Source organism: Pelecanus crispus, chromosome 5, assembly GCF_030463565.1.
Source record: "Pelecanus crispus isolate bPelCri1 chromosome 5, bPelCri1.pri, whole genome shotgun sequence".
Lineage (NCBI taxonomy): Eukaryota > Metazoa > Chordata > Aves > Pelecaniformes > Pelecanidae > Pelecanus > Pelecanus crispus.
The window spans coordinates 2,573,917-2,593,267 of NC_134647.1; the positions used below are offsets into that span (position 1 = coordinate 2,573,917).

A 19,351-nucleotide genomic window follows, 5' to 3' on the forward strand; every position below is an offset into this window, starting at 1 on the left:
CATCAGGCTGAAAGCTGAAAAAAGTAACTTTTTAGTGTTACTTAAGATTTTGCTTCTTAACAAAATACTCTTAAGATAAGCATCCTTATGGACTACAGCATTTTGTACTTAGTAGTGCAGAGGTTTTGAGTTATTCAAAGACCCTGTATTTTATTACCAGATTATTACAGCCATATTCAGCTAAGTTCAGCAGAGTTGGCATAGAGAAATAGAAATTATACCAACATATACAAAATAAATCTTTCAGACTTTAGTGGAAGATCTCTTTGGGAAGAGTGGCTCCTGCAGCACTGAGTTTTTAGGGAGGGTATTCATTCCAAAGGGCCCCAAATGTCACAGAGAATCCTGACACCTTGCATTTTTTGGACATGCTCAGTGTGAAACGTCTGTGACCACTCTTCACTACCACATGCATTTCATACGCTGCTCGCTGTCTGCTGCTTCTCTTCTGTACAAGTAATTGTTTGATCACCTAAAGGAACTTACACTTTGAGACTACTGGTGTGAGAAGGAAGAGTGACCTTAATACAGCTGGCCTGTAATACAGCTCCTTTTACTGCTGGAGTACGGCTGTTCTCTAGATTTAAGTTGTAGAGTACACGCTTTAATTACATCATTTGTGTGTTTAATTGTGAGTTTATATTAGCAGTATTCCTATTTTGTGGTGTGATCATGAAGCTATGTGAAGTTGCTAAAGGTATTGCATTCACATTGACAAAGTATCTATTTCCTGTCTTCATCTGCAGAAAGCGTACAAAAAAGCCTTGGAATTAGAAATCAGAGGAAAAGGTCTGACAGAACTGGCTTTGGAGACACCAGACTTTGTGAGAGCAAAGAATGCCACTGACATTGCCAGCCAGGTCTGTGTGAATCTCTCATGTATCACATCTGATGTCTTCTTTAAAGGAAAATTCATTAACAGTTTTTTCTGATTAAACCCAATGAAAATTGTTGTCAAGATACAATTAAGGCACCTAAATGTGAGCTTTCCCCAACAGATCAAATACAAACAATTGGCAGAAATGGAGAAAGCCAACTACACCAGTGTTGTCGATACTCCAGAGATTATTCATGCCCAGCAGGTCAAGAACCTTTCGAGCCAGGTATTGTGAGTGAAGCAATCTAATCATTGTTCATGTGGGAACCTCGAGTAGATACTAATTTGGAGCACTTAAATAACTACCTGTCACAACGTTCAGGAGGTACACCAGAAAAACAAATTTCTCTAGAGCTGTGATGTGGCATCTCTTACTCTGGAATTCCATTTCAATATTGAAATGAATTTATTTTAAGACTGTATAAAATGAAACAATAATTTCTACTGCTTTTGCAATACCAAAGCTACGTTTGTTCTAAGTGGGTTTAGCTTAATTTTCCTACTCCTTAATAACCTAATGTTCAAAATAAATCTTACACAGAGGCATAATCTGAATTTGTATCAGAAGTACTCACATCTCCATAAAGGTGGGCATTATGGAACGATAAGTAATGCCAGATTGTTTATTACTGCTTTGTATTAATGGAATATATTTTGTATTTTCTATCAGAAAAAGTATAAGGAAGATGCAGAAAGGACCATGCCATACTATGTGCCTGTGGCAGACACACCAGAAATGCAGAGAGTCCGTGAGAATCAAAAGAACTTTAGCACAGTATGTATATAAATAATAATTACTGTTGCTGTCAACTGATAAAAAATGTTCAGCTTTTTTTCATTTAATAAGATCCTGATATCACACTCTAATCCCAACTAGGCTGCCTTTATATTCTCAGGGATCTTCAGTTAGCGGGTCCGCTATGTATGCAGCAGCCCACTTTATGCATTACACAGGGAACCAAAATGATTCTGTAGTTTTCTTGATAAAAACTTCCTGCTGCGGTGCTTTGACAATGCCTTTGCAAGTAATAGAGAGTTATACTTACAGAAGTCGTCTGCTGTTGTCCGTGGGACTACCTGCAAGACTGTATGGTCAGTAACAGAGCTCCACAATCTGACTGGAAATCTTTAACTTTCATTGTTGAGCCTTAATTGCTTTAGATACAGTCTGGCAGCTTTCAAGATTTTTCTGTGAATGTAGTTAAGGCTCTCCTATTGCTAATTTAAATGAGAATACTTACAACTGTGGTACATCTTTATATCACTAATGGTGGCGTTAAAATGACCACCTTATAAGGTGTACTTGAAAATATTTTTTTTTCTCATCTTCAAAGAAAACTCAAACTTCAAAGAAATTTTTTTATGGCATAGAGTCAACATTTGACGTTTTACTTTATCTTTTTCAACAGCTTCAATATCAGTGGGACCTACAGAACAGTAAAGGAAAAGTTACAGTGGTACAAGACACACCAGAAATGCTGCGTGTGAAAGAAAACCAGAAGAATTTCAGCTCGGTATAGTTATTTTCTGGTTTCAGTTCTCATTCCAAAAAATACAGTTTAATATGTTTAATAACTATATTTGGCTCTTATCTTACAGGTACTTATGCTCTTGATCTGCTTAAATATGTATAAGAACTTTTTCAAACAAAACTAATTTTATTCTAAGTAGATTTAGCTGGGTTTTGCTACCCCTTTTTACCTACTGTTTTCTGTGGAGTGCCCTGAGTGCACTCTTTCACATATACCTATGATATAGTTAAACAATCAATCCTGTACTTACATTGGTATTACCAGTATCCACCTTTCTTTTGTCCTGTTACCATGTAAGAGGGGTATTCTTGTTGTGTTGGAACTGTCTTCTTTTAGTGAAAAGTAAACTGTCTGCCTGATTTGTTTCACATTTCATGTGTTACCATGAAGTGCCGAAAGTCAGCTGTATCATTTTGCCACTAGCACCATTAGCGTAGTAAGTAACTAAGTGGAAGACATTTGTGTAAAACATAATGAAACAAACTAGAACAAAAAGAACAAGTTAGAAAGAATACTAGTCTTCAATCCTAAAATTAGTCTACAAATGTTCTGACGTTCTACTTAAAATGCATTACTATAAATGTAAATGATCAGCCCTTTTTTGCACAGACGGCACTCGTAGTAGGACAGGCTGCGGATAGGCAATAAGGCAGTGACTGGAGCTAATCCTCCGAGTTGGCTTTCAGCCTGCACTGTTGTGTACAAATCACTGTCATGAGCCTGTATTCACTCTCTAGGAGAAATAATGTTGTGTTTTGTATGCTTAACCTTGTTGTCTTCATTCTGAATGTTAAGATTTTATATAAAGAAGATATTGGAACTGGAACTAATATTGAAAAGACACCAGAGATGCAGAGAGTTAAACGAACCCAGGATGCAATTAGCTCGGTACAAAATAATTTATTTTTAATACTCTGCCAGTGTTAATTCAACTTGAAATAATATATTTCTCCCCCCCTCATTTCTTTAAATGTTGCTAACAGTGTCTTGGCAATAATCCATCCAGCTAAGGGTTACTTTCTAAAAGTTTTTGCCTATTCTTTTTACTTAAACAGTAATCTTTCTAATGATTAACACTCAATTTGTTACTTACAATCCATTTCTAAAACATGAAAGTTCTTGCCATCATTTTTAATCTCATCCCAAACACAGTTTATTTAGCACGGAATCAAAGAATCATTTAGATTGGAAGGGTCCTCTTGAGATCATCTACTCCAACCCCATTGCTCAAGCAGGATCAGCTAGAGCAGGTTGCCTAGGTCCATGTCCAGTCGAATTTTGAATATCTCGAAGGATGGAGACTCCACAACCTCCCTGGGCAACCTGTTCCAGTGTCTGACCACCCTCACAGTACAAAAGTTTTCCTGTGTTCATATTGAATTTTCTGGTTTTTTTTTTAATTTGTGGCCATTATCCCTTGTCCTGTCACTGAGCACTACTGAGAAGAGTAGCTCCCTCCTCTTCATTCCTTCTCACTGGGTATTTATACACATTGGTAAGTTCCCCCTGAGCCTACTCTTCCCCAGGCTGAAGAGTCCCAGCTCTCTAAGCCTCTTCTCATATCAAAGGTGCTCCTGTCTCTTACTCATCTTTGTGGCCCTGCACTGGACTTGCTCCGGTAAGTCCGTATCTTTCTTGTACCGGTGAGCTCAGAACTGGACACAGAACTCCAGATGTGGCCTCACCAGTGCTGAGTAGAGGGGAAGGATCACCTCCCTTGACCTGCTGGCAATGCCCTTCTTAACGCAGCCGAGGATGTTGTTGGCCGCCTTTGTGGTGAGGGTGCGTTGCTGGCTCATGGTCAGCTTGTTGTCCACCAGGTCCCCAAGGTCCTTCTCGGCAAAGCTGCTCCCCAGGCAGTCAGCTCCCAGCATGTACTGGTGCCTGGGGTTATTCCTCCCCAGGTGCAGGACTTTGCATTTCCCCCAGCTGAAGTTCGGGAGATACCTCTCAGCCCATTTCTCCGGCCTGTCGAGGTCCCTCTGGGTGGAAGCACAACCCTTGGGTGCATCAGCCGATCCTCCCAGTTGTGTGTCGTCTGCAAACTTGCTGAGGGTGCACTCTGTCCTGGCGTCCAGGTCACTAGTGAGGATGTTAAACAGTACTGGCCCCAGTAGTGACCCCTGGGGTGCACCACTGCTGACTTGCCTCCAACTGGCCCTTGGGCCAATGATCAAAATGCTCTGGGCCCGGCCGCTTAGCCGGTTTTGGGTCCATGGCACTGTGCACTGATCTAACCCATACTTTGTTAGCTTATCGGTAAGGATGGCAAGGCAAACAGTGTTGAAAGCCTTACTAAAGCATGTCTCATAAAGTTTTTATATTATATAAAAAACTGTAACACTCTAAAATTGGAATAATTGTATGTATTACTTTTCTTTCAAAACTTGTAAATCTTTTTCATGCTTTTTTGAATGCTGACATCGTGTGAGTTTAAAAGATACTAACATTTCAGCCAACTTGTTTCATGCACAGTATGTTAAATATGTTCTTGTGAAATGCTCTTCTTTTTTTCGTTATGCTAAAGTAGAAATGCAAATAGCACTGTGATGGTTAAAATGTTGCATGACGACTCTCACCTTTGTGAATATGATAGATTTTTATAAATCAAAAATTCTTCTTTCATTGGTAGAAAGACCAAATGGTATCAGGTTCAAAGGTATTTACACTTGTTTTTAGAAAACCCTTTTAGTAAAGTGCCATTCACAGTGACAGCTCATCAACAGCTGAAGTTGTCTCCTAACAGATAGCTTGTAAAGGTGATGGGCATACTTTAACAGCAGCTCTCTGCTCGTGTTAAAGCCAAGGAGATCTTTTAAATTTTCAGTCTCCTCAAGGCCAGGATAATGGTCTTTATGTATCCACATACGAATCTAGGTGCCTATTTTACATTAGGCTAAGCTTTTTAGAGATTATTTTAAATTTTTAATATCACAATTTTTTGGAACTCAGTGTAAGAAACCTTGAGATGGTTCAGTTGTTATAAATCAGGGCGTTTGTTCTTGCTGAAATTAAACTCCTGGGAGATGTTAGATACCCAAATTTTAAGCTTCAGTTGAAAAATTCTGGCTCAAACAAGACTCTGCTTTTTTACCCTGAGCTGAGTTATTAAACCGCCTTGTAGACGTGTGGCAGCGTTAGCTATCAGATAACTCTAACAGAGGGTTCCTGGATGATTTCCTTCTATCAGAATACCTTTAGTACCTGAGATCTGAGTGAGTTTGTAAAGTGTAAAGGACCTATGTTTCTTTATTCATGTAACTTCTTACACATACCTGTGTCAACTGTGCTTTAATATAAGTCCTTCTACTTTTTTCTGGTGTAGATTAAGTACAAGGAGAGTATTGGAAAAGGAACTCCAATTCCTGATCTCCCAGAAGTGAAGCGTGTCAAGGAGACACAGAAGCACATCAGTTCGGTAATGGCCGATATTTTCTACTTACCTATATACTCATGCAGAGCTCAAACTCCAAACTTTGGTAGCGTTTGTGGGTATTTTTTTGTTGAAAAGAGAACAGATCTCTTAAATCACTATATTCAGCAGCAGGAAGTTGAAATATCTGAATTTTGCAGTGATCATTAGAGTCAGCCACTTCCCTGCATGACTTCTGTGATCTTTTCTAAACACAGAACTAGAAACAAAAAATACCCCCATGAAGTCCTACAATTAGTCTGAAGAAACTGGATCAGCTCGAGAGAACTTTGTGGAAAAAAATAATTGGAGCCTTTTTTGTAGTCACAAAACCTAGTGGCAATTGTAAGTGGAAACACTACCTGGCTCTTCCCATACCTAGTTAAGTATAGATTTTAATAACCACAATGTGCTCTCCTGATTTTGAGCCACTACTGCTTTTCTTTGATCTCTGCATACAGAATTGAGGCAGGATACGGTCTTGTCATTATTGGTACCTCAGACGTTTGCTGTACAGTGCTGAGGAGCAGTGACACCCACATAATGAGTATCTTACGATTTTCCATTCCTGATTTTATAAGTACCATTTCCCTTTTGAGCTGTTTATGATACTGATGCTTTTTACAGCTCACTTTTGCACAATGGAGTTATTTTTTCAAATGATTCTTCCTTTTTTCTTTTACATAATTTGTTTTCCCTTTCCTCTATTTTTTATTTTTTCATTGTTTCAATGGCATCAAGCACTGAATTTTTTTTTTGTTAGCTCTTTTTGTTGCAAGTATTTCACTAGTTGCAAGAAGAACCATTAGTGCATTTGTAATGTATTTCTACATGACTAGGTTTTAAACCAACCCAGGCATCTCCTATGCAACTCCTTTCATGAAAAATGCAATTTTTTGAATCAAACAATTACAGGTTAAGTTAAATCTAATAATATGAGAGCTAAAACTGAATTGCTTTTCTTACTAGAGACTTAAAACAAAGTAAAATAGTGGTTTTCCGAACAAATAGTCACAGAGATCAAAATGAAATGGAGCCCATGACTAAGTATTTTCATATTAAATATGTCTATAAAAGGTTCAGCTGTTTGTTAACACCATAAAAAAACCCCTCCAGAAAAGCTGACTGCCTGAAAAGTAATACTATTACATTTCCTAAAGTAAGATTAAAAGCAGAACATACCTACCTTTCATGCCGGGTCAGCAGAATATTTAAACTTGTGTCCTACTAGAATGAAGTATTGCATTGACTTCAGTGCGTTCAAGCACCTCAACATAGGCTTTAAGTACTTTGCTGAGCTGCTGACTGTACCTAAAAAGATGCACACTGAGTAAAATAAGTTGTGCACGTGTTTACATATAATCCCAGATTATATTTACCTAATAAACCAGGTAAATTGTCTATCCAAATGTACTCTAGTTGTGGAAGGAATATGATGATCTCACCTTGCTGGGTGCTTGTGTTCTGCAGGTCTTGTACAAAGAGGACCTAGGGACAGGTATCCCAACACCTGTCACTCCAGAAATAGAGAGAGTCAAACGCAATCAAGAACACATTAGCTCGGTATTTAAAAACAAAAATTATAACAACTTCTTTTTGCATAACATCCTAACATATAATCTGTTTTTCTTCAATGGTTTAGAATCTCACCCTGCTCCTGTCTTTTCCCTGGCAATATTTTTAACTCGTTTATATTCCACCTGTTTGTGCTTGAACTTTTTTTTGGTGATTTACAACTTTACATGCATTTCTTTTGAGAACCAAAACTGGAAGTAAGCTGTGACATTAACGTGGTGTTTCTCTCCCTATTTGTTTTATCTTAACCCGTTATCTTCTAGTATCTGTAGTTATGTATTTACAGAATAATCAACCATCAGCCCCTTCCTTAATACTTGCCTCTAGAACAAGTGTGAAATTAATTAAAAAGTGATCCTAACGCTAAACGTAACTCACAAAATAGTCAGATTTAATGGTTTTGCCTGTGTTGAGTGCTTTTTTTGTGGAAACTTTCTTGTACCTCGCAGGTATTGTACAAAGAGGGCTTAGGGACTGGCATCCCAACACCGGTTACTCCAGAGATGGAGAGAGTCAAACGCAATCAAGAACACATTAGCTCGGTATTGCTAAATAAAACAAAAACTACCATTTCAAATGCAAATCAAATCCCTTTAACTCCTCCGTATTAAATTTTTCTTTCGGCTCTTTGCTGAACTTTGAACAACCCTTTCTTAATCAAATCACTAAAACCCTGTCAGTATCCTTATATTTTAATTTTTCACTCCATCTAACTTGTCATGAAATTTTTCCAGCTGTGAGATTTTAACCTCATTTACTTAAATCAGTTTATTTTTCTTCCCAGTGAAATAGTAGTAGTCTGAGTGATGTCACTCTCCTCCTGAATAACAAAGTCAATCTTTCTAACAGTCTTCAGACTCACCACGCTGGTTGCACTGCAAATGAAAAATGAACTCTTAACACTTCTTGAAACAAAGCAATCTAATGCAACTAGCGTGTGTTGTCTCTTTTCCTGGTTTTGCTGTGTTGGATGCTTTCTTATATCCTACAGGTCTTTCTAAGAAAACCTGGGTGGCATCCCCATATCGCTGATGATACAATGACGAAAATTGCATATATAAGGAAAAATTACTGCAGTAATGAATTTCTATCCAGATTGTTTCTACTCCTAACACATTCCAGTCAAATGACCATCATGTCATAATTTGGTTCTCTATTTCTGTTTTAATTAGAGCAGTTCAGGACTAATTTTGACTCATTCTGACCCAATTCAGACATGACCGATATGAAATTCAGTCCTGACTTGAGATTAACAGGACAGTTCTGAGACGCCACTGTTGTTAAACTTTTTGCTACATTTAATTGTCTCTGAGGTCACCACGGCTCTCTTTTATGCTGGTGAGCCTGTTTAGAAATCTTAGAGGCAAAGCTGCTCATTCAAGATCTTTTGAGTAAGGAAACTCCTTTGGGCAAAAAGACATAAATGCGGAGTTTTCAGGTAACACGGCTCAAGCTATGCTTCGCACAGAACACCCCTGCAGTTCTTGCTGGCGTTATTTGTATGCACCCAGGTGACATGAGAACAAACCTTGTCGTAATATTACCTGATTATTTTCATTGATTTTTTTTTTTTTTGCTAGCCTTTGAAGAAGGCTGACAAAGCTCTATTTTTCATACTTTGAAGTTTCACTATATTAAATTACTTGTCTTTTCTCTCTCTCCTCCCTGTCCTCCTCTTTCCTTTCCTTTCTTTTTTTTTTTCTTTTTAAATACTTCCCTGTTGCCACACAGGTGTTGTACAAAGAGGGGCTGGGGATTGGAACCCCAGTACCTGTCACTCCTGAGATGGAGAGGGTCAAACGCAATCAAGAAAACTTTAGCTCGGTATTTTTTTCGTGATTTAAGAAAAAAAGTTCCCTATAACTATTTAACACTTGTAAATTTTCTACTCTCTCTAATTAACTTATAAACATAGAAACATCCCCTTTCTGCTATTAAATTTTTTAGTCGTTGTTAGTTGTATTTAACATACTTATTTTTTAAAAGATTTTTTTTTTTAATAATCGTAACACTTGATGCTTCATGTCCTTTAATTTTTAAAGCTTTTTTTGTGAAGCTTAAGTTATTTTGCATTTTCAAAAAACACTGGGGTTTTTATTTGCTTAATTCCATGCCTCTAATGCTTTATGATTCTCTTGAAGGATGTCTAAGAATTAGGATGCAGTATTTCTAGCTGTCAGAAGACTTCCTCTGGATTTATCACAGATGTTAACTGTTTTATACTTCCTAATTTTTCCTGCTTTCTAGTAGATTTAGTAGGCATAAAAATTTTATGTGCTGCCTCCATCAAGTGGTTTTTCTTTTTTTTTTTTTTTTGTTCTTAACTTTTTTTAAACTCCCATGTTACCATATAGGTGTTGTACAGAGAGGATCTGGGGACAGGAACCCCAACACCTGTCACTCCTGAGATTGAAAGAGTCAAACGCAATCAAGAACACATTAGCTCGGTATTTTTTTTAATTTGAAAAGCAGCAATTTCCCTTTTAATCTATTTTAAAATAATTTTAACACCAAAAAAAAAAACCTTTGTATTTCCCTGTAATCAATTTACACAAAAAAGAATGTCCCGTTCCCCATGTTTTGACATTTTTTCCTCCATAATTGTTACTTACTTTGTTTTGATTGGGTCATCTTACTAATGATAACTTTTAGATTTTGTGTTCCTGTCTTTCTTTTGACTCTGATCATATTTTTTTCTTCTTTAATATCTGCTTTTCCTTTTGTTAATCACTTCAATCCTTGGTTGTTGTTTTTTTTTCCCTGGATTTACCACGTATAAAAACTAAACTCTTTATTGCCTGATGCAAATCCATGGCTATGAGCTCAGTGTAACAGCGCTCCGATACACGCCAGTGTAACTGCTGTGATGTTTATGGAACGGGTAAATGAAACGGGATTGATTTCTTTATTCCTTCTGCATTGTATTTGATGCCTTCTTCCTTTAGGAAGTCTTTAATGTCGTTGCACGGGGCCAGTGGCCCAAATCTCCAGCTGGTGTAAACTGCTGTAGATACGTTGGTAGCACAGGTTTGCAGGGGAAAAAAAATCAGTAGCATTAGGATGTTTCTCAGGGGGAGGAAAGCGTCACGTAAGGTAGGAGGGCACTAGTAATGATAATTTCCCAGGTACCATTTTCACACATACGCCTTTATTGTGATCGTGTCTCTGCGTCCTTCCTGTAATAAGCAAGCTAGATTCTTTGGTGATGAACTCTGGACAGCAGGTAGTGTTTCACTCGCCGTTGAGGTGTGCGTGTTCAGAAAAGCTTTTAGGAAGGCGCATTAGGACCTGGTCCTCCAGTGACTCAGGTGCGGTCGGGAAAAGGTTTACCTCGCTGCTGGTGAAAAGACAGTAATGTACTTCACTATGATTTAGGCAAGACTTTAATCTTCTACATACTCACCAGTTTTGAATGTCCACCTTGAGAAGCACTTGAGCAAGTCAGGAAGGTATTCCGGCATTCCGGTAGAAGCCATACCAGTGTATTAGTGTTTCACTCTATCTTCAGAGGTTTAAACTAGTCTTTTACTTTTACGGATTTTTTTAATCCCTCTGTTTATTCAGGGCATCTCAGAAAAACATCTCTCATGTTCTGCGTGTTCTCTCAGCAAACAGACTGTTACTGTTGTTTGCTTGTTCCTTTTTCTTCTTTTAATATAGCCGTGTTACCCCACAGGTGATGTACAGAGAGGATCTGGGGACAGGAACGCCAACACCTGTCACTCCTGAGATTGAGAGAGTCAAACGCAATCAAGAAAACTTTAGCTCGGTATTTTTTCATTTGAAAAGCAGAAAATTCCCTTTTAATCTATTTTAAAATACTTTTAACACACACACAAAAAATTCTTGTTCCCCTATAATCAACTTACACAAAAAAATTATATCCTGGTCCCTCTGAGATTTTTTTCCTCCGTAATTGTTACTTACACCGTTCTTGTTCCTCTTTTTTTTATTACATCATCTTAATAATACCTTTTAATTCACCTTTCTTTTGAGTGTGATTTTCTTTTTAATTTTTTTGCTCTTAAAAAACCACCCTGTTTCCCTTTTCTTAGTCACAACAATCCTTAGTTTTGTTTTGTGCGGTGGGGTTTTTTTCCCTGATTTTACTGACTTTGTATATGAGAACTAACTGTTCAGCGCCTGATGCAAATCCGTGGCTATGAGCTCAGTGTAACAGCGCTCCGATACACGCCAGTGTAACTGCTGTGATGTTTGTGGAACGGGTAAATGAAACGGGATTGATTTCTTCGTTCCTTTTGTGTTGCATTTGATACTTTGTGCCTTTAGGAAGTCTTTAGTGGTCTACTGGTGCACAGACCATTTGTCTATATAGCTCCCAAGGAGCAAATAGAGACAGTATTCCAGCTTTCTGCCAAAAGGCATTGCGGAGTCTTAGTGTTGAGCTGGATAGTGTTGAGAAGCATTTTCATTTTTCTCTTTTAGTCCACCCTTTGGCTTGGAGCGACTTTGAAAACCATTCAGTCTGTTTTCTCAGGAAGCTGCGTGTTACTGCTGTTTGTTTGTTCCCTTTTTCTTCTTTTAATATAGCCGTGTTACCCCACAGGTGTTGTACAGAGAGGACCTGGGGACAGGAACCCCAATACCGGTCACTCCTGAGCTTGAGAGAGTCAAACGCAATCAAGAACACATTAGCTCGGTATTTTGTGGAGGAAAAGAAGTATTCCCTTTAACTCCACTTAAACAGAACTTTTTAACCTTTATTAAAAATGAACAATTCCACTCCTTACTTCCTTGTAATCAACTCACAAAGACTTCCTTTCTTTTTCACTGTACTATATTTTCCAATGTTACTGACCTACCACTTCTTCATATATGTGATTATTTACTTTATCCTAAATATTTTTAACCATTTTGCTCCCTGTTCCAACTTCCTTTTTCTTTGATGTGTGTTGGGTTTTTTTTTAAATCCTATGTGTTTTCTGTTTTAATGCTGTTATCACGGAAGAGGGCGGGTCTGACTTTCTAGCAGGCTTCAGTGGTAGTCTAGAAGCTCTCCTCCACCATGAAAATGTATTTGACCTAAGAGGCTTTTGCGCTGGATGCGTCGCACCTGCTAAGATAAAACCACAGACCTCTGCCTTCAGCCCCTCACGGGCGCAGTCCAGTCTTCATTGCTTCCAGGGGTGGCTTTTAGGGCACGTTAGAGCAGACTGAGCTCCAGCAGACTCAGATATTTGACTGCGTGTTGGATGTAATCATTACTGAGTTGTGATTATGTTTTTTGGATGCTTCTTGTTACTACACAGGTGTTGTACAAAGAGAGCGTGGGGACTGGAACCCCCACTCCTATCACTCCAGAGATGGAAAGGGTCAAACGCAATCAAGAAATCTGTAGCTCGGTACTTTGCTAAGAAAAAAAAATGTTCCCTTTAACTCTATTTAAAAGAACATTTTAACAGTTTTAATAAACAGACGTTGTAACACTTGTTCCAAAATAATGCCGACCCTAGCTCTGAAGCAGCTTACACACGTGATTACTTCTTACTCATGTCTTACTGTGGGTTTACGGTGGTGACTTTAACTTGTTACAGTTTTTATTGGTTTTTAAGAGTGATTTTAATGCCCTATTCTAATCCTAAAAACACTTAACAAACTCCACTCATCTTCTCTGCAGTGCCAACATTTTTTTTTTTAATATAATTTACATATTCATAACATCCTCAGCCACTCAATATGGTATTTTTGTGGTCTCATTTATGTAGTACTTACACTATTTATTACGAGTGGTCCTGTAGTTAAAAAGCCAATAAGCCAAACCCTACTTCTCTAGTAAAATAGTGCTAAGTACCTTCTTTAAAAATACATTTAATACCTAGGCCCTGAGGAAATAAATGCAAGAAAAAAATGCCTGAGGCTTCAAGTTTGTCTACGGATAGCTTTTTATTTATTGTTGCTCTCTTTGGCTCCTTTCTTGTGTCTCATAGGTGTTGTATAAAGAGGACATAGGGAAAGCAACCCCAACACCTGTCACTCCTGAGATGGAAAGAGTCAAACGCAATCAAGAGATCATTAGCTCGGTATTTTGCACAGGAAACCAGTTCCTAAAGATCTGAATGAAGTGTTTAACATAGCTGTAGCAGTTTAGTAATCTGTGCTTTCTAACTTTGTAAAATGAATCTGCCATGTAGCATAAACCTCCTACCTTCTGTGCTTACACGCAGATCGTAGTATCTTCTATTTAACGCTCTCTGAAGCAGGTCTGTACTAGAACTAGGTTTGACCTTTTTTTGGATGGATATTGTTTCTCTGCAATTTTGTTAACCCTTTCTTACTACAAGTGTGCTTTCATGCAGAGTTGACTCCATACAGGGTCCGTTTCTGCATCCTGGTAGATTAATGGCAAAGCTCCCGTTGCTTCTTTTAGGAACGGCATTGTGCCCCAAATCTAACCTTTTCTAAGTGTAATGATTCAAAAGCTACATTGTGTGTTGGTTTGGGGTTTTTTTTGGTGGTGGTGGTGCCTTTTTAATGACATTTGGATACTCCCTTGTATCCTGTAGGTTTTGTACAAAGAAAATGTGGGGAAAGTGACCCCAACACCAATCACTCCAGAGATGGAGAGAGTCAAACGCAATCAAGAAATCATTAGCTCGGTACCTTAAAATAGATATATTTCTTTTTTTCCTTTGTGCTTATATCTTAATAAAGTAACATTCTAACTACCTACTGAAAGTTGATTTAAATTTAAAAAATAGATATATTTGTTTCTGCAAATTAATCGCTCTTCTAAAATAAAATTACTTTAGCGTTAACAGTCTGATCCAGAAATTTAGGCCTTCTCTACAACTCACTTTGTGTACCTGTGGGCTCTATCCAGACAATATTAAAAGCCTAGCGTCCTTTGGTGGAGATACTCAGGTTTATCTCTCTACGCTTAGTGTTTAAGCTTTCATTGGCTTTTCAGGGGTATTTGACTTTAGTGAAAAAACAAACAAGAAACCCAACCAGCCCAGCCTGAAAAATGCCACCTCTCTGACCCATGTGAGATTGTAGTGCTGGGACAGGTGACTTGGGATGCCTTGAGCAGAATGACACAAAAGGAATGAGACTGTTCCTCTTCTGCGTGGTGTATCAGTGGTAGCTTTCAGGTGGCCTCATGGGCTGGGGAGATGTGCAGGTGTAACGGTGCAGCGGTGCCAGACACCCGTCCTCGACGCCCTCCTTTATTTGGCTGCCCGACATCAGTGTGGCAACAAAACTCCCTCCTCCCTCCCAAAAAGGTCACAAATTGCTTCAAATACAGATAAAACAGTTCTTAAATAGTTCTCTAGGGCCACAGGCACCTTTCCTAAGCCTATGGAGCCATCGTCATAGTTGTAGCTGGATAGAGCCCGCCCTTGTTAACCAAAAAAATAACAAGCTTTTCTTTTACAGTTTATTTTTCTTACCCTTCCTTACAGCAGTAGATGTTTGGCTTTTGTGTAGTGCTGCATACCATAATCAGTTGTGACTTTTTGGAAATTTGATAACCAAGTAATAATTGGTGTTCAAATCCTTTTGATTTTGGGGGGTTTTTAAGATACCGGATACATCTTCTGTATCCCACAGGTGTTGTACAAAGAAAACTTGGGGCGAGCGACCCCCACACCTATCACTCCAGAGATGGAGAGAGTCAAACGCAATCAAGAACACATTAGCTCGGTATTGTCTGGAAGAAGTAAAGGGGATATGATGGAGCACTTTTTTTTTTTTCTTTTTTTTTAATAACTTAAGTCTGCCTGGTTTTATTTAACACTCTAATTTTTTTCCGTCAAACTTAAAAAGTCATCTCTTAAGTACTACAATCTTAAAAGTTTTTTTTTTGTCAATTAACTTTTTAATACTATTTTTCCTCTGACCTTTTTTTTTTTTTTTCTTGCCTAATGGATGGTGTTTACTCTAAAACCAGTAACACTACAGTTTTTAATTTGTACGTTTGTGACTTTGAGTTACTTTGTGATCTGTAGGTTGTATACAAAGAAGGCTTAGGGAAGGCAACGCCCACACCGGTCACTCCAGAGATGGAGAGAGTCAAACGCAATCAAGAACACATTAGCTCGGTACTGAAAGATGACAACCACCTTGCATTCAAAATAACCATTCTGAACAAAAACTCCTCTTCTAATTTAGCCTTATTTTCTCAGTTTTCTTATTTTGGCCTATTTTTCCCTTTGATTTTTACCTTTTGCTCTAGCAAATAACTTTTTAGACGCTTTATTTCCCAAGATCTTTTCTACCCCTGCAGTGATGAGTATGCTTAATCAATAACACCATTCACAGAATGAGCGATGAATTTTTCCAGTCTGATTTGTGGACCCCTTTTTGTACACTGTAGGTTTTGTACAAGGAACATCTGGCAAAAGGAACTCCAACACCAATGACTCCAGAGATGGAGAGAGCTAAACGCAATCAAGAAAACATCAGCTCGGTATGTTCTATTCAGCCAATAGATGAAAATACATTAAAAAGTAACATTTTGATCCCTGAAGCCCTTATGAAATGAACAGTGCAGGTGTAACTCCCTAGCTACCTAGTTTGGACGTATGAAGTAACCATGGTAAAATCAAATCCTTTAATGCTTGCTTTTTACTCTCTGCTGCAATTGAGTATTTCTGTGTGATTAACAGCTTTAGTTTGGGTTGGTTTGTTTTTTTTTTTTTTTTTTAAACAGTTGAATTTCAAATAGCATATATTGCCTTCAAGTCTCCTGCAAATTCCTTGTGTTTTTACTGGTCGTATACCGTATGACATATAAAATGATCATTCTTCAGTAACAGGAGATTTTATGTTAGATTTCTGACACTCTACAGAAAAACAGGACAAATCTGGAAATGGCCTTCTTTAGGCCCTTCTTTCCTAACCTGTTACTCCAGAGGTAAATCCTGACATACCCCATCCTGTAAAGGTTTATGTACATAACATCACAGAATCACAGAACCGTTTGGGTTGGAAGGGACCTTTCAAGGCCATCTTGTCCAACCCCCTGCCATGGGCAGGGACATCTTCGACTAGCTCTTGTAGCTCAGAGCCCCGTCCAGCCTGACCTGGAACATTACCATGGCTTGCTCGATAAAGCCAGTAATACAATACCTGCACACAAATGTTTACAGAAGCATGATGCAACTGTTATCACTCAAAAAAGAAACCATGCAAACCCAGCAAAATCTGTAGTAGTTCAATGATAAATACAGGTCTAATTATGCTGTTTCACACAGCAGTCAGTGAGGTGCATGGCAAATATATGAAAATATCACCTAGAGCATTATTACTGCACTACCTCTACCTGTTGTAACAAGGCTAAAAAAAGGTGAGGCTCTTGTAGTGAGGGAAAGGAATGTCTGGGATTGAGTCCAGTGCTGTCCATGTCTCATATAATGATGACAAAGAATTTTGCTTTGCCTGCTGATGTTATTCACCCACACAGAAGCTGCTGCTTTCCCACCCCCCCCTTTGCTGGGTTGCTTCAGTACAGCTCATTCCTCCTGATGCAGAAGTAGTTTTGCACGCTGTGCTCACTTCCTCTTTCTCATCTGGCAGGTTCTTTATTCAGACAGTTTCCGAAAACAAGTACAAGGCAAAGCTGCGTATGTACTAGATACACCTGAAATGCGGCGTGTACGAGAGACCCAGAAACATATCTCTACAGTAAGAGCATTTATAGACGTATTTTTAACCTAGCAAGTGATTTAAATAAAAACCTTTTTTCCTGAGACATTCCAGGGATGGGCAGCTCAAGGACAATGTGCGTGTACCAAGTTTGGTTACGCAAAGTCTTAAATGCTAAAGGCAAGAGTGACTGCGGGAAAGGCATGTTTGGGATTAGGCTCCCATTGTCCCTTGGACTGGAGCAAGCAAAAGTTCAGCACAGCAGTGCACCTCTCTACTAGAAATTCACCTGAGGTAAGCAGGAATAAAAATTACTCATCTACACTACAGAGAACAGACATTTCATTTTAAATTGCAGGTGAAATACCACGAAGATTTCGAGAAAAACAAAGGTAGTTTCACACCTGTAGTTACCGACCCCATTACGGAACGCGTGAAAAAGAACATGCAGGACTTCAGCGACATTAGCTATAGGGGCATTCAAAGGCGAGTAGTAGAAATGGAGCGAAAGCGCGTGGACCAGGATCAAGAGACTCTCACAGGTAAGCAGAACCTAGGTGTTATGTTGAGTACATCATTTACACAAAACACAAGCTTGACCTGGATGAATTGTTTTATTTAAGCTCAGCCGTATCAATTAAAATTTATTGTTACTTGGAGATGATGCTTTCATCAAAGTCCATTTTGAAAACACTCGCTTACAGCAGCTGTAAGTCATCTGTGGTCTGCCTCTCCTGTTCTGCCCAATTTTATAATGTAATGCTCGATTTTCATAGAATCAGTTAGGTTGGAAAAGACCTTTACTTACATTTTTAACTTCACCTCTGTGCATATTAGAGAAAGACTTTAGCTCTATTCATGTAGATAAATTTATATTTTTTTTAAAAAAACCCCTAATCTGTGCTATAGATTTGAGAAACTCAAATTTATGAAACACTGCTTGCCCTTTTGATACGCTTTTACTCCTATTCAGGCCAGACATGTGCTGCTCAAGCTCTCTAGAAGTTGCTTCTCCTCAGAAAACGCTCTTTCTCTTACAGGTCTTCGTGTGTGGCGCACTAATCCCGGGTCGGTCTTTGACTACGACCCAGCAGAAGACAATATTCAGTCCAGAAGCTTACATATGATCTCTGGTTTGTTCCATAGGCTGTACTGTTTGTGCAAAATAGGGTTTACGCTCGTGCAAATCCAGGCGGTAAAACTGGCAGCTTGGGGATGCTAAAGCGCAGCTTGACACTCCACCTATGCAAGAACGCAAGCGTGGCCTCACGTGCTGACTTCAGGCGCTGTGTTAAAGATGACAGTGATGTAACAACTGTGCCTTGTTGCATAGACCTTCATCATGGAGTCCATAAAATGCTTTTAAAAAGCCCTGGCAAATACCATTGAGTAACCATAAAAACAGACTGTGATTAATTCATATGCTTTTTTCCCATTAATTCTGTAAAATACAGTAACCAGTTCTGCTTAGCATGCACATGGCCCATGTCCGTTTTCTATCACTATGAGCACAACTGCTACAGGTTTGGTAACCACGCTAGAGAGCTTTGGCTATGTTACAGAACATGTAGGCGCACACACACGCGTGTGTATGTATCAATAAGTAACCCCTCTCTCTATATATATATACACACACACGTGCATTTTTATGCGTGCATCTCCTTACAAACCAAAGACATGAACTGGTTCCTACTCCTTGCTCCTCGCAGTCCAAGCCCAGCGCCGCAGCCGGGAGCACTCCCGCTCTGCCAGTGCCTTGAGCATCAGCGGTGGCGATGAAAAATCCGAACCCTCGGATGGGGCCGATCAACATCTGTCCTACTACAGCAACGGGGGCTTCTTCACCACAACCACAACAGGTAACGAGGAGAGCAAACGTGCCATCTATTCATGTATGAGGACAAATGGTATCCAGCCCGTCTGGCAGGGCAGCACTGGTCACAGTTCTGTAATTCTTTTTGGCAGGAAAAAGCACAGTATGCCTGCAAAATGTTGAGTTGTGGATATAACCAGCAGCTGTAAACTTGTATTTCAGTATGTAAAAGGCAGATCTGAGGCACCTAACCACCTCTCCCATGATCTTTATTCAGAGCAACTCTAACCCTACTGCCAGTTCTGTAATAAACAATACAAAATATATTTTCCTTTTGCAGTGGGCTACAAACACGCTAAAACCATAGAGTTACCCCAACAACGGTCATCGTCCGTGGCCACCCAGCAAACAACGGTGTCATCGGTTCCTTCGCACCCATCTACGGCTGGTGTAAGTAACATGGATCAGTTGTGTTAAGACACACGGCCCCACGCTTGCTGCAGGAGTTAATTTGATCACCTACCAACGGGCAC

General features: G+C 39.0%; 1 protein-coding gene across 1 annotated transcript in view; it reads left to right on the plus strand.

The window, feature by feature from the left end:
• Nucleotides 1-19,351, plus strand: part of NEB (nebulin) — a 125,448-nt gene that overhangs the window by 105,271 nt on the left and 826 nt on the right. The window contains exons 130-152 of the mRNA XM_075711405.1: nucleotides 747-860; nucleotides 999-1,103; nucleotides 1,548-1,652; nucleotides 2,287-2,391; nucleotides 3,205-3,297; nucleotides 5,735-5,827; nucleotides 7,292-7,384; nucleotides 7,846-7,938; nucleotides 9,128-9,220; nucleotides 9,751-9,843; nucleotides 11,073-11,165; nucleotides 11,964-12,056; nucleotides 12,667-12,759; nucleotides 13,345-13,437; nucleotides 13,921-14,013; nucleotides 14,969-15,061; nucleotides 15,367-15,459; nucleotides 15,735-15,827; nucleotides 16,937-17,044; nucleotides 17,364-17,547; nucleotides 18,046-18,138; nucleotides 18,715-18,864; nucleotides 19,159-19,268. Coding sequence (XP_075567520.1) covers nucleotides 747-860; nucleotides 999-1,103; nucleotides 1,548-1,652; nucleotides 2,287-2,391; nucleotides 3,205-3,297; nucleotides 5,735-5,827; nucleotides 7,292-7,384; nucleotides 7,846-7,938; nucleotides 9,128-9,220; nucleotides 9,751-9,843; nucleotides 11,073-11,165; nucleotides 11,964-12,056; nucleotides 12,667-12,759; nucleotides 13,345-13,437; nucleotides 13,921-14,013; nucleotides 14,969-15,061; nucleotides 15,367-15,459; nucleotides 15,735-15,827; nucleotides 16,937-17,044; nucleotides 17,364-17,547; nucleotides 18,046-18,138; nucleotides 18,715-18,864; nucleotides 19,159-19,268 — 2,376 coding nt within the window. The remainder of the gene's footprint in view (nucleotides 1-746; nucleotides 861-998; nucleotides 1,104-1,547; nucleotides 1,653-2,286; nucleotides 2,392-3,204; nucleotides 3,298-5,734; nucleotides 5,828-7,291; nucleotides 7,385-7,845; nucleotides 7,939-9,127; nucleotides 9,221-9,750; nucleotides 9,844-11,072; nucleotides 11,166-11,963; nucleotides 12,057-12,666; nucleotides 12,760-13,344; nucleotides 13,438-13,920; nucleotides 14,014-14,968; nucleotides 15,062-15,366; nucleotides 15,460-15,734; nucleotides 15,828-16,936; nucleotides 17,045-17,363; nucleotides 17,548-18,045; nucleotides 18,139-18,714; nucleotides 18,865-19,158; nucleotides 19,269-19,351) is intronic.